The sequence below is a fragment of the Semicossyphus pulcher genome, unplaced genomic scaffold (assembly GCF_022749685.1).
Source record: "Semicossyphus pulcher isolate SPU_LCO1_2020_fin unplaced genomic scaffold, fSemPul1.0.p SCAF_6, whole genome shotgun sequence".
NCBI lineage: Eukaryota > Metazoa > Chordata > Actinopteri > Labriformes > Labridae > Semicossyphus > Semicossyphus pulcher.
The window spans coordinates 10,710,430-10,725,576 of NW_027211737.1; the positions used below are offsets into that span (position 1 = coordinate 10,710,430).

At 39.5% G+C, this 15,147-nt stretch overlaps 1 protein-coding gene across 1 annotated transcript; it reads right to left on the reverse strand.

Moving 5' to 3' along the window:
* Positions 1–4,769: 4,769 nt before the first annotated feature.
* Positions 4,770–11,423, reverse strand: areg (amphiregulin). The gene is made up of 6 exons (XM_069683660.1): positions 11,304–11,423; positions 10,100–10,276; positions 9,722–9,962; positions 9,404–9,574; positions 7,357–7,469; positions 4,770–5,084 (listed from the first exon to the last, which is right to left on the reverse strand). The coding sequence occupies exons 1-5, from the start codon at positions 11,338–11,340 to the stop codon at positions 7,376–7,378; spliced, it is 720 nt and encodes a 239-aa protein (XP_069539761.1). The 5' UTR covers positions 11,341–11,423; the 3' UTR covers positions 4,770–5,084; positions 7,357–7,375.
* Between the last annotated feature and the right edge of the window lie 3,724 nt (positions 11,424–15,147).

Below are 15,147 nucleotides of genomic sequence, written 5' to 3' on the forward strand. Positions count from 1 at the left end.
ACTAAAGAGCAAAATCTGTTTGCCTTTTGTATTTTCCTGCTATACAGTAACGAATTTCGAAGACCAAAATGTATTTCTCTTTGGCAGGCCTAATTGCAGGTATGTGCAGAAGTGCTTTGTCGGATTGACTTACCTCCCCAGCGCCCAGACAGCTGACCGGAAACACGCCACTGTGCACTGCTTGGAATTTTTCGCGGGAATAGCCCACCAACTTACAATTAACATGCCCTGTCTTCCATGCATTACCCCATCTAGTACATAGTATATTAATAGACATAGATTCAGATGACTGTGCGAGGGAAGAACGGTAGCCTATATCTGGCGCATGCTGTCGTGCTTACATGGTCATGAAGGAGAGATGGCAGAGAAACAGCAAAGAGGAAGACATCAAAGAGCGTCGTAAACTCAGAGACAAGAGGCTTCTTGGCCGGTGGGTCACATAAGTGTTGCTAATTTGCTTCCCCTTGCTTTGCTATCTCATGCTAATGTTTCGATAATTGAGGCAAACTTACCCTCAGGTAGCAGACGCTCTAGTTTCCGCCATATTGCAGTTGTTAGGGTCGTTTCCATGGCAATGCACGTCCATGAATTTGTAGATGGTGCTTCTGAAGGCCCTGACGTAAGTGATGGGGGGGGGGTTTCTTGGGCCGTCAAGGTAAAACATCAACAATCTTTCTACAGCAAAACCGACTCCAGTTTCATGGCAAAAAAATTATGTGGGAGTATTTTCAAAATTGAATCACTGATGATGTGATGTTTTATAAAAGTAATTTGAGATACTCCATTTTTCCCTTACAGTTTTTTAAGTGCACAACTGCCCAAGTGGTGTAATAGCTTTTGTAATTAAAACCAGGCCAAAAGGCAACACGCTTATTTTTAAAGCTGTAAAATAAGGATCCTATCTCTGTTAAGATGTTGTTAAGAAAACAAAAGTGGCATTCATGTAAACCAACAAGATTCACCTAAATATATTTTCTCTGTGTCTCTCACAATGCAAAAGTGTTAAAGTAGTTACTAACAGATCTGTGGTTCAGTTCTCTAGTTTCAGATTGTGTGAGATCAATAATCAAATTAAAAACTTTTAAAGTCTGAAGAAACATAACAGACCATTTTGTTGTTCTGTTTCCCGCATTAGGCGATTACAGTAATATCAATAGCAACACAAAAAAACAAAATGCGCTGACTCACACCAGACCACAAAAGACAAATTCACACGGCGTATCTGAAGACCCCATACAGGAAGTCTGCACAATGTCACAATGATGCATATCTGCCCTTTTCAAGTTAGCAGACGGCATAAATACACAAACCAACAAAACCACATCAAACTTCCAGTAAAGGGAAACGTTTGCACTCATAAGATTTTTTTTATCTCCTTCATCTCTAATACTGTTGTTCACTCTGATTACTGAGAGCAGAAGGAGCCTGTTTGTCTTCCTGCAATATTTAATATCTACTTAAGGCTCTTGAGTGCTACTTTTGTGACCTGGGACTTTCTGTGATGTTGCACTGGCACTTATACTCAAACCACGTCACTAGGTGGTGCTCTTTGCTGCACTTATTGTTGCAGTAATTTGCAGACAGCAGATGTAACTCTAAATGGTGGTGTAGATGGTTTCACTCAGCTTAAAGTGACTTCATTTCTTTAAAATGATGAGTGTATTGTTTGTTTGTTTTGATCTACACTGGATTCTGTGTGTATCCCTTTTCGGTTATAAAGTTGAACTATTCCTGCCTAAATACTAATCAGCAACCTAGATACCTTAATTCCAAAATTGTAAAATGTTACAACAAACGATTGCTTGACAAATTAGTTTGATCACTTTTTGTGTGCATCAAAATATATATATATATATGATTTTAAAAAATGATGCCGCCAGAGGTAAGGTGAAGATCTCATACAATGTGTTATAGCTCTTCCTGAGGCAAACATGTGTCCATCCTAAATTTCACACAAATCCGTCCAGTATTTGATGAGATATTTCACTCAATAAATGCCATGATAAATGTCAGTCTCATGGCACTAGAGGACAAGTCAGAGGATCACCAAAGTTTGTAGGATTCATTCTCTGGGGACCATGAAACTCTGTAGAGAAGTTCACGACAATCCATTCGATAGTTGTCTAGATATTTCAGTCTTCACCAAATTGGCAGGCCAACTGACTTTGCCACAGAATAAGCTCAGTTAAAAGCCAACTTCACAACCAACATGTCATTTTGACGAGAGGTCTGTGTAGAAACCAGAATTATCAACAAAAGAAAATATAAACAACTTGCCTTGGCAACTGACCTGCTGTAGGAAAAAAACGCAACCCCACCCAGGAAATTCCTGCGTGTCCTTTATTTGAGCTCTCAGTGAATTATCACTGACCAGCGATCTTACCTGTGTTTACTCTGTTTCCATGGTCCCCCACAAAAACTGACGGGCCCACCTCAGTGCCACCGAAACCATCAAAGCTAAACACACCTTAATTCGCTTTTGATGTCAGGTGGATGAATGCGGGAGTGTTTATAAATGTTATTGGTGTGTTTAAATAGCCATATCCCCCTAAGGGATCTCTGTAACACAGGCACACACCAACACAAGAGCGAATGTTTACCTGGGTTTGCATCACCTGTGTGTGTTGGAGCTGCCCACCTTGCCTCGCCTTTTCCCTCACTCGCTAATGACGCAACTCCACACACGCACACACGCAGACACAGAGTGAAACCTTGTTTGATAAAGGTGACAGGAAATAGTAATATCCTGGGAGGTGAGTCACAGCCATATTTATATGCAATGTTAATGTAACTTGTAGTCCTAGCTGACCTGCCCACACTAGTAAGAAGTAAAGTTTCTAATAACCACGTCAATTTAACACATTCACACAACAAGCCATTTTTCTAATACGTCACGCTCAGGGTGGGAATCTTAAATGGTGTTATCAACATGTCTTTCTGCTGTGCTCCAGGTTAGCAAAGCTGTTAAATGATGATGAATGATGAAATCATTTAACAACTTCTCTATTGATCAGCAAGTAACAGACAGATAGTTAAAATCTAGAGTTAATCGTGACTTATTTAAAGGACAAAACAACATATTTGATAAGTCACCATAAACACTACCCTCTGTTAGTGAGCAGCACAAATTTCTAGCTAACAGCTATGCTAGCTAGTTGAATGTAAAGGTAAGATGATGTTATGTAGCTGTTAGTTTCTAATGCGTCTTTAAAAATTGTGTTTTACTTTGAGAAACTTACCGATATCTCTTGAGATTTTTACCATTGTCATTCATGGGTGATTTAAATGCCAAGGTTTGTACAGCTTTGAACTTAAATTCTAGTTGATAACCACAGCAAGTGATTATTACCCATGTAAACCTCACTGACATGCTGGTGGAACAGTCATTTTAATAAGCTTTGTAAAATGCTAAAACAACCATTTTGAATTCTAATGGACGTCCAGAAGTTCAGAGAGGTGAAATATGTCAGGCAAAATTATGTGTAGACTTGTATAAAAGTGTAACTATCAAGAAGCTTAAATCAGGGGTGGCCAACCCTGCTCCTGGAGAGCTACCTTCCTGCATGTTTTACGTTTCTCTGTACTCTAATACACCTGATTTGAATGACCTGCTCGTTATCAACCAACTGAAGCTTCTCAGGGGATTGATAATGAGCAAATTATTAGAATCAGGTGTGTTAGAGTACGGAGGACGGTAGCTCTCCAGAAGCAAATCACACGATCTACAGACTACTCTGCACTACCCATTATGCAACAGTCATTGCCGTATGTGTTTACATTTTAACATACAAAGGAGTGATTCATGAATACTTAATCATAAACTGTTGTGTTACACCCTGTCTGCTCTCTGAAGATTATAATTTATCTGCTAATAACTCCAATTATTTGACGTAGTGGTGTACAGGAGGAATTCCTGTTTTAACAGCTAGTGTTCGCCTTCGGTTGTATTACAAGCTACGTTACGAAACTATCAGTCAAGAAAAAGGTCAAGTGAGGCTAACTTCAAAGAGAAGTGTCACTGCAGCAGTCTCTTTGGCTGTTATTAGTCATCTTTCTTTAGTAGCAATAGAGCAGTCAACAGCAATGAGGAGAATGATGCAGAGGTTGGTGGAAAAACCTGTGAGTCCAAGAAAAGTGACCTTGCAGGCAAAGCTAGCTCTATACCTATTACTATACCTAAAGATATCTAATTTCTTGGAGCTCTGGCCATTTCTCTGTATTTTTCTTTTTCTGAACACACTGAAAGAGTATTATGTAATGTATAGGCACACGTCATAAGCATGTGTTGACAGTGTGCAATTACTGCCAGAAGGTAAGTTCTGCACTGCACTTTAACCAGCCCGTGCCTCCCTGTGTTTATGTGAAACTGTGTCGGCATCTTTGTGCACAGTCTATTCTCGGCTCCTTTGTCCCGAACCATATTATTATGTTCACATCATGTTGGTATTTGTGTTTGCGATAACGCCAAGTTACCTGGACGTTCCCGAGGAAGCTCCGACAAGACATTTTTCATAGTGCACCTCTGCAACACAACGATGCAAACCAATTCACTAAACTTGCACGTCAATCCGTAGTTGGAAACACATCAGGGCTGTGAAATATAGTGTACAGTATAAATCTTTGAGCATTTATTTTAAAGATAACGTAAGGCGTGGTGTGTCTGTGTGAGCAGGCGGCTGAGGAATGGGTTGCGGCTGAGGAATGGGTTGCGACCACAGACGTGAAAGTGAACACAAAACTCAACAAGCAACACTTTGACTTAACACTGAGACACTTTATTGGTGATCAAGTTCCATCTCATTTCCAGAGTGAGATGAAGAGCGTTTGTCTGACCTATAACAACAGCAGTGCAATAAATAAAACTGAACCTACAGGACGTTAAAGGAAATAATAGACATATAACAAGAGTACAACATACACTCAAAGTTTTTAGGAATAAATAATCACACTAAATAAATTACATACTAACAAGTTCTGGACAGTGTTTTTCTTAATACGTAGCATCTAATGAAGCAGTCTATTCAATCAACTCCTTTCTAAGATCTTCAGACTTCTTTGGTCGGCATCGTCTTTGAATCTCGCAGCTGAAAAAAAGGAGAGAATGAAACGTCATTAAACATGTTAACATTATTGTGACAGCAATGTTATCTAATATTGCCCATTATAAATACTGTCATGCAGACCAAAAAGTTTTGGTTTAACAAAGTATAAATATTTATGAAGATGCCTTTTTTTAATGTGTGATTATTTTTTTATGATTATGGAATTTAACAAATAGGTCTAATGGAATAAGTTTGTGTTTGTCGGTTGTCCACATCCATCGATTCACAGACCAACTTTCTGTTCAACTTTGACCCTCTGCACCTTCCATGGCTGCATTATTTTGGATGTGTTCACTTGCTATTTTTTCGTCCAAAAAGTAAATAATCTGGGTAAACTGTTCTTTTAAAAGCTCAGAATCTGTCTTGTTGTCTAACTATTGTTTCGTTGGACTTTGTTGAAGCACTGTCTTCCCATATTTCAGCAATTTCTTTAATGGCTACAGGCAAATTGTAAATAATTATAATTATAATTGCCAAAGCTAAAAAATTAATATCCAAATCTTTAAACATAAATTTAACCTTTTAAAGAAATTTAAAAAATATTTGAATCCATAGTGAATCCAGTCATGTTATAAATTCATGAGACTGTATTCCAGTAAAGCACTGATCCCGTTTTTAAACAAATAAATAACAAGATTAAAAATAGTTACAGTCATGACGTGAATCTTTATTGTACGTGTGAACCAGACATGCCTTGTGACACTGTGACACACATGCTTTGAGCAGAATGCTGCAAGACTGCATTGTTTGTCTCAAGGTCAAAAAAACACGTGGAGTCTGCACGTGTGATGCTCAGTGAGATCTGACCACATATAAGTCGAGCGATTAAACTCTTACAAAAAGGTCATCACGTGTACAGTCAGTGTGTCAGTACTGTTATTGTGTGGACACACAGGTTAATGTGTACAGTGTGGTTTTTCTCTACGCTGGTATGCAGTGTAGAGATGGGACGGGCGGAGACACCCCCTAGTTAATCCAGTCTAATTCCTCAAGTGGGGATTCCTCTTTGCGTGATGCAACTTGCTCCATTCAATAACAACAACAGGCGCACGGGCTAGTCTGTCGCTCTCTGAGCCCACTTCTCCTGTTTGGCTGAAGGCTCACGTGAGCAGAGGCTAAAAACGCCCTCTGAGGCAATATTTTTAGAAGTAATACATCATGAAAATATACGCCACCGGAAACACAGGCATACCAGATTGCATGCTGTAGTGTTACAGCGTCACAATTTTGCTTGTGCGCACGGCCTTAAGACATCATTAGCTTCATGAAGATTTGGCTTTACATTTTTTTATCCCACTTAGCAGTCTTGCCAAGCCCATCAAGCTCTCTATTCTTGTACTCTGACAGTTGCAGTGGTGGTTACTTGATTTACGACAGAGGTAACATAAAGCAAGCTCCTCATTTCTATTGGGGGATTTCTCAAATTACAACTCGCATGCAGATTTTAACAACTAAAAGCGACTAGCTAGTTAAGCTAACGTATTTTGGTTGAACTATTACACAGAATAAGTTGATGGCTACATACATGATGTTTTACTATTATGCGCAAGCATTAATTTTGTAAGCTGTTGTTGAAGTGCATAGCTACAGCAGCAGTTTGCAGTATGATAAGTAAAAATATAAGATCCAACTGTTATTTAGTTCTGGTAACTGTGTTTAGCCGCTTAGCTACTTGGACTAGCAGGACTAAGGTCAAATTTTTGCCAAATTGTTTGTATTTTTTAAACTGTTCACTTTTATCTTTAGATTTTAAGGACAGGTCTTGAAGATGTGTTTACTGAATGTTACTCTGTTAGTCAAATAATGAGTTTGGCTGAGGTTGCTAAAGTGTAAAACTCGGCAGATTTGGCAGAACAGAGCTGTTAGCGTTAGCTGAAACACTTAGTAGTTTCCAGGACAGGCTCCCACACAGCAACAAAATACTACAGTACGCTGTGGTTGTGCTAGTTAAGTGGGTTATTTCCTAACGTAATGGTTAGCACAAAGAAATAATGTACTACAAAATGTCTGTGGCTTTAGTTAGTGTAAGTAAACACCAGTTAGCCTACCATGCTAATTTTGCCAGATAACGCCCTTGTGTACCATTTTTTTAACGTGAAAAATTCAAAGCTTTACAGGGAATTAAATAAACTCTCAATGGAATTTGGAAGTATTGAGCTGTTTGTGGAACTAAATTGGTTTGATGTGGTGTTAAAAGAAACAGGTACATTTGTATTTGTAAACACATGTAGATCAAAACATCAGTGACACCTACCTCATGTAACCTGACGCCCTCACACCACAACGTCACCCATGGGCTTCTGTAGCTTCTCCTGCTCCGACCCAGTTCCCAGGTAGGATGCCAGGAAGTTTTTATGGGACCTGTAACTACAAAAGACATCAACATGAGATAAATAAAAGCCAAGTGTGGCACCCGTGATTATCAGATGATAGCAGTAAAGTTGGTTTGAAAGACAGGACTTTAGGGTTTGTTAGATGGCTTTGATCCTGTCTAGACAAATGAAATTGAAGACGTGTTTTTTGTTGTGTTTTTGGCAGACATTGCTTTGGGATTACAGTTTGTAAAGGGCATTCATTATCAAAATGAACCCTGATATAAAATTACTTTCGATTCTCTGTCTGTTTTGATTGTAGGCAGTTTCACTCTCACAGTAATAAGTTATACTTAGGATAACTATCGCTGTAAAACTTAATTGGACTGCTGCAGGGTATTGGACTGTTGACTTTGTTCCACATTCCAACATAAGCTGAGAGTTGCTTACATACTGATAAGGAACTGTACAGTAAAAGACTTCTCCCACCTTAACAGTTGTTTATAGTTTTAGTTTAAACAAAAGCATGAGTAACATATTCATTAATGTGACAAAATGTTTGGTCTAAAAGTCTTCGATAAAACTACAAACGACCTGTTCGGAGTTCCTTGAGTCCATCTTGTGAAGCTGGTGAGCAATACTGGTATATTATGGGTGTGTTTGGGTGTGTTAATGTGCTTTTCGATGTGTCAGTGTGTTTGAATGCCAAGAAGTGTTTCTGGGCAGATCAGGATGTGTGAATTGTAAAGTGTTATGTTGGGATTCGCCAGGGTGTGGATGGTTTCTCTCATGTATGTTTGCTTAAAACTTTGATAATCGGCCTGACAACAGTCAAAACGAATACAGAAGAATGAGAGGGCTTTGTAGTAAACCACTGACATCAGGCCTTGTCTTTCTATGATCCCAGCTTTTGTGAAAAATAATACCAGAGCAAAATAGACACTGATTACTAATAGACCGTTGGTCCAAAACACCTAATGTTTTGAAGTTTTTGGCTTGAACTTTTTTGTTTTTAACTTTAATACCAACAGATCCTGTGCACATTGCATACAGCATACTCACCATGGATAAATAAGGCTTTATAATGGCTTTCTGGGGAACAAGTTTGTCTCTGTCACTTACTTTTAATCGCTAAACTTACTTCTCCACATTTTAATAACAATATTTACAATCCATATTTCTTCATAATTTTGGGTTAAATCTGGAAAGCTTTTCTTCTTTTCTTTTGTTGGCCTTTTTTGTCTCTACTGAGTGAGTGGACAGTGGATGGTGTTGGAAACAGGGGAGGAGAATGGGGGAGGACCCGCGGCTGGGGGCTGAGGGCGGGACTATAACCTTTGTACATGGTCGGCGCCCCAAATCTGCAAATTATTTCTTGTTGATGTCTTTTTATTTGTTAGGCTGACACGTTTTAAGGATTTCAAGTCTTATGTAATAATTTTGTACAAGTACGAACTGAGCTGAGGAAATTAGGAAAATGAGCCATTTCAAATAGGAAAACCAAGTAGTCAACAATCATAATGAAGTTAAATGTTAAATAGAAAAGTAAAATGAGCTTTAAGCTTGAATATTTTTAATGCAAATTCTAATGTATTAACTGGTACAAATGTTTACATTTCTTTTAACTCTTATTTAACAATGAATATTATTGACGTTCGATACTCTTGACAGCTTGTTACTCCATGTTCGTCTGGTTCAGGTCTCAGTTTATCTTTAAAATGTTGCCTTTTTATCGCCATTCTTTGGAATTGGTTAATACAATACTTATCAATGCCGACCCGTTTAGCCGATAAGCGGCGTTTAGACTGCCGTTAAGGTACACATTAATTCACTACCAGCATCTTTTCACCCGTCATGTGTTAAGTATTTACCAGTTTTAGTACAAGATCCCTCCATGGCTTCCCACCCGCTGACACTAATGTTCCCTCTGAAAGCTGTAGTCTAGCTATGAACCCAAAAAGTGTGCCTGTGTGTGTTTGGCATACTTACTGAGCACAAGTCATGAGCAGGATGGCCGTGCAGCTGATGACTGAGAGGACCACGGCGATGATCACTAAGACCGTCTGAACCAGCTCGGTTATGTCCTGATCCGAGTGTGTTTTATACTTTGTCTCCAGAGTTTGGATCCCACATCGCTCCCCGTCGTAACCCTTCATGCATCTGCGGAGTGAGGAGATGGTACAAAGTTGATGCACACGTTCAAAATATACATAATGTTGTCTTTTAATCTTCTTTAAACTTGGCTTACACTTAACCATTTAGCTCATATTCAAACCCATGCAAACATACACCTGACATTGTACTCACATGCACACTGGCTCCTGCAGGCCCTCCAAGTACTTGCAGTAACCATGAATACAAAAGTCCAGGTGGGTGGAGGTGCAGGGGTCCTCTGCGGTGCTGTGACTCAGTGTGTGTGTCGACGTGTGTCCGCTGGTGGAGAACGTGTGCTCGGGGTTGAGAGGAGTCGTGCTTTTGCTCCTGTGCTTGTTCTTCTTCTTTCCTTTGCCTTTTCTTTTCTTCTTCTCATCCTGACTGGGATGTAAGTCTGTAAGAGGAGAAATGTACATCATTAGCCAATCACAGATTTAGTTACTCTGTTAAAAGCTTCAACCCAATTTAAACAGAATTTAAGGTCGAATAAAAAACATCAAATACAAGAAGAGTATGTTTTGGTCGTCGTACCAGGAAGGCCAAAGTTTTCATTGTCCCCTCCCGACAGTTCTTCGTCTATATCGAACTCGTCATCGTAGCTCATGGAACTCGGGAGGCCCTCCCCAGAGGCCGGACCCCCGGTCACTCCAGCTAGTGCAGTGGTGAACGTGGCCTCAGATCCCTGAGCACCAAGAGCTCTGTAGACTACTGTAAAACCAAAAAGACACACGAAATACAAAAGAATAATGAGTCAGAATCACAGAGATAACAGCATCTAAGCAGTGGGGAGCAATAACGGTAAAACTTTATTTCATATGATGCACCTTTAATATGTCTGTTTGGAGGCATGGGGAACCTCCTTTCAAAGTTTAAAATTAAACAAGAATCTATTGAGATTTCTAGATAAAAGGAATTACAATTATTCAAGAAATTAGCTTTTCTTGTTTAAAGGTAACAAGAAAAAAGACGTGTTTGGAAAATGCTGTAATTGCACTCTATTTTCTTTATTCTTCTTCTATGGTCACAAAAATTGTATCCAGAAGTCTTGTGTCATTTACATCTGATTCATCCAATCCTTTTGAAGCCTTAAAGCTCCTGTGAGGAACTTTTGGTTTGAGTCTGAAGCCTACCCCCCCGCCAGCAGTTTCAGGCATTAAAAAGAACTATATCGAAATGGTCAATCTTGTCGCTGATGGCCTGGTTTGCTTTTATAGGTCATACAGAGTCATCAGAATTAATTTCAGTCTCTTTCACAACCAGTGAAAAATTCCTCACAGGAGCTTTAAGAGCAACATGTTCCTGCAATTTTCAAAATACAATATTAGCATTGTAACCAGTACAACCAGTCCACTTCTACTGTACCTGAACGCATCGTTCTCACCAAACAAGAACAACAATGAATGGGACTCAATCAATTAGGTATCTAAAATATGTTTGACATTTTGCAGCATCTGGCGCTGCTGTACAGTGAGTTGAGCTGGTAATAATTAAGTCTATTGATAGATTTTAATCGCCAGAGGTGCCGCACTTCTGACACCTGAATATCTCCCCTGCTTGACAAGCCCTCACTTGTCCCCGCTGAGACATTTCTTCCTTCTTTCGCCCCCCTTTCCTGGTCTTCATACCTTTTTACACTTCTTTTCTTTCCATTTAATTTGATTTGATTTACTCTGCACACACACTCACACTCTCACACACACACATTCACAGAAAACAAGTTCAAGTCCAGACTTACCGAAGCAGAGGAGACAGGTAAGGACGAGAGTGTTCATATCCCAGGAAGACAGTGTGTGTATGACAGTCCTGTGCCGATCTGTGTGTGTGTATGTCAGAGTGTGTGAGAGTGTGTGTTTGTCTGCTGCTGATAGAAGCTGTGCTTTGCTCTCTTAACCTCGGCTGGGTGCAGCTTTTATAGACCTGCCTCTCAACTCCAACGAGAAAGAAGGGTGTGTGTGTTCGTGTGTGTGTGTGTGTGTGTGTGCGTGTGTGTGTGTGTGTGAGGTGGAACTCCAGACGTAATGTGTGTGCGTTTATTTATTTGTGTGTGTGTAAACTTAGACACACATTTTTTCACAGTCACAGGAGAAGTAAGATAGGTTCGTGTAATAAAGGTGTGTGTCTGTGGGGCTTATGTGTGTGTGTGTGTGTGTGTGTGTGTGTGTGTGTGTGTCTAATGATTAATCTGCCCCGGGCTACACTATTTGCACCTAATGTTCTCACACATGAGGAGACTTCTGTCCCAGAAAAAATAAATCTGTCCGAGACTGAGACGAAGAACAGTTTGATGTATTCTGAGTTGTTTCTCGACACCATTACGCACAGAAACAGTTCCTGCCCCGACAACGGTTATTGCTTCCGTAAGTGTCCTTCTTTGGTCACGAATAACGCCATGGTTACAGCTTCGACCAGTTTGTAACACACATACACAAACTCAGCACATTTTAAAGCTGTAATATATTTAGTGATTTTTTTAAGATATCACAGCTCAGTTAAAATAGTATTAGTAGTTGGACGAATGAAAATCAGCCAAAAGAGATACAAGCTTTGTACCTGCAACACTGATAAACACAGACTGATTTGTAATGAACTGAAACCGTGAGCGGCACTTTACTCAACATAGAATGAAAGATCATAAAATATATATGTGGCCATGTTTGGTCATAACACACTTTTTTATTGACCTGAAAGTGGAAAAGGAACGCCCCCAACATGTTCTTTCGTTTTGAGTCTGGAGCACATTTCCACCATCTGTTAGATTAGATAGGGAAAGTCTTCTGGCTGGTTAACGTTGTAATCTCGAAGATCTCAGTTTCTTTAGATAAACAACTTTGTGAAAAAAAATTGTGGGAGCACACTTCAGATATCCAGACAGTGTTTCATGTGTGACGTCCATGGTTGGCTCTTGATTTTCCTCGCTGACGGTCGCTTTCCTTTGCCTTCATCTGAGCATCGAATTTGTTTCTTTTTCTTTGGATTTTCACTCATTGTTGAAGTTGTATCTGTAGTCATCGATCTTTTCTTTGTTTGTTCAGCCATAGTAGATTACTGTTTACTCGCAACACTTGCAGAGAGCGGAAAGCAGCCGCTTAGCTCCGCCTACCCTCTCTGGCAGACCAACCACTGCTGGCTGATGGAAAACGCGTCACTAACTGGGCGCCACTTGAGATTTTTTTCTGTGAAAGTCGCCACAGATACCCAGTCTGTAATAGTGCACCATTACAGTCACCATTGTGTTACCTAATTCGTTGATGGATAGTGACTTAACAGACATTTATTTAAATGAAAATCTCTGAAATTGTCACTTAAATTTTTATCAATTTCAATTTCACTGGTCAGTCACAGACATCGAATTCACTAGACGCCTCTGCTCTGTGGTCGAGTTCCCTTGTATGCTTTGCCTTAATACGTCTTTTATGTTGATTTCGCCTAGTTTCGTCTCTACTGACTGATGTTCACTTAAGAATATGGCAAAATATTCTTTTTTATGTGTTATTGTCTCATCAGTTACGGTTGTATTAAGTATTAAGGTTAGGAAGGCGGTGCACAATAGTCCAAAATAAAAAATAATCTGTACTTCCCCTCAAATTCGGTGTGATGAATGTAGAGTTTAACATACATATTTGTGTAAATAAATATGTAAAAAACACAACTTTAAAAGTATTTGTCTGCAATGGATATCTTTGCAATATCAGATCATGAACAAAGTGAGCGCACATTCAACTTTTATCTTTTCATTTAATGTTAAAGTTTTTAGTGTTTCATTTCTGTTTTGATTCATTCCCTGTTTAAAACTCACCATCTCTGTTATTTTATGTAATCCTTCTATGATTCATGGTTTCATCAGGGTGTCTTTCTATGTCTGAATTGTCGTGAGTGTGGTTTGATTGAATGATGCTCTGTGTTACTATTTCTGTACACTGTTACCAAGAGGAGACCTTCAGGCTTGGGTGGGGATGCTGCAGGAAGGGCGTGTTGGGTATGTTGTTGTGTCTGTACACAGAGGCTATCCCCTCATTCGTGCTCGGGAGGAATCCCATAGAAACCTGCTAGGAATGCTGGGAACTCCTTTGTGTCAATCCTCGACCTCAACAGCAGCACAAAGCTCTGACACGTTTTGTCTCGAAGGCTGTGGAATGAGATTGTTTGGATTATGTGTAATGGCATTGAGGATGTGTGATATGAACATTTGGAAAGTCTGACACAAGCTTAGAGATGCAACGAACGGCAGGAAGGGCGAAAACTTTGGGACACAAATAAAGCCGTTTCTATTTGGATAAAATTGAATCATGCACTTTTATTAAACTGCAAAACAATAGAAGGTGTCATGATTAAGCTTCTAGATTTACGGAAAGGTATCGTTGCCCATTTTGAGCACAACCAGACTCTTATATAAGCTTTATTACGCATACACACCTGCAAACAGAATAATGTTAAGATGGGTAAATACTGTAAGTCTAGACAGTACACTAAAACTGCTTTCCCACTGGTCAAAAACACCAGCCCTTTTTTGCTTAATGAGAAAGGTTACAATCGGCATTCAGACCCGGGTCAAATTTGCAGTAGACCCGGGTAGTTCTCGCCTCGGCTCCGAGAACTGGGGTGTGAAACAGTGACCTTCTAGTTGTTAGGCTGCACCACTGCACCACCGTGCAGCCTACATATTTCTTAAATATCCTTATTTTTAATTTCTATTTTGTTTTATTACTGAATCTTTTTTTTAATTATATTTTATATGTCCCTTATATCTGTAACTGAAGCCTCCCAGCATAAGAATTTCACACAGTTGTACTTGTATAACTGGAGTGACAATAAGCGTCTGATATCTTTAATCTTGATTGTCAACGGCCTCTAAAGTAGATTTTTCTGCAGTTGTAGCATGTATTATAAATGCCAGTCAGGTGACTGCTGTACTGTATCCTGAAGAAGGCAGTTTGTGTTGATTTCCATTAGTTAGTGTGCATGTGCAACTTATCACCTTATCATCAAGCTGATGTGAAGCAGCTTCACTATCGTAGTCTAGCATGTAAATAATGTTAAGGCTTATGGGACTGATACAAATGTGGATTTTGACAGGTCAATAGGTTGAAAGTAAGGATTGGTTGATCACCAATGTTAAGCACAAATGTCTGTACCAAAGTTTCCTAAATGACGACCTCATTATGGTGCTGCAAGCGAAACGCAGAGTCATTAGGGTTCACCCTCTGGAAAACATGAATGCTAAAAAAAAGCTTGTGCAAATTCATGAAGAAGATGTTAAGATATATTTGGATAGGTTAAAACTTTGACCTGCTGGTGGTGATAGCAGCTGGATTGTAAGTCATGGAATCACCCAACATTTTTTAGCATACATCTTCTGGGGACCATGAATGTATGAATACAATTTCATGCCAATGAATCCGTCATATGTTGAAATATTTGAGTCTGAATCTTGGTTGTGGCCTGGCCAGCCGACCTACATTACCCCCCTGGATCCACGATCACGTGGTAGAGAAAAATAACAGTGAAAATTCAACATGAGTCAGACATGTGATGCAAAACAATTGTGTACACATGGTGCACGTGGAATTTTTTGTTTTGTT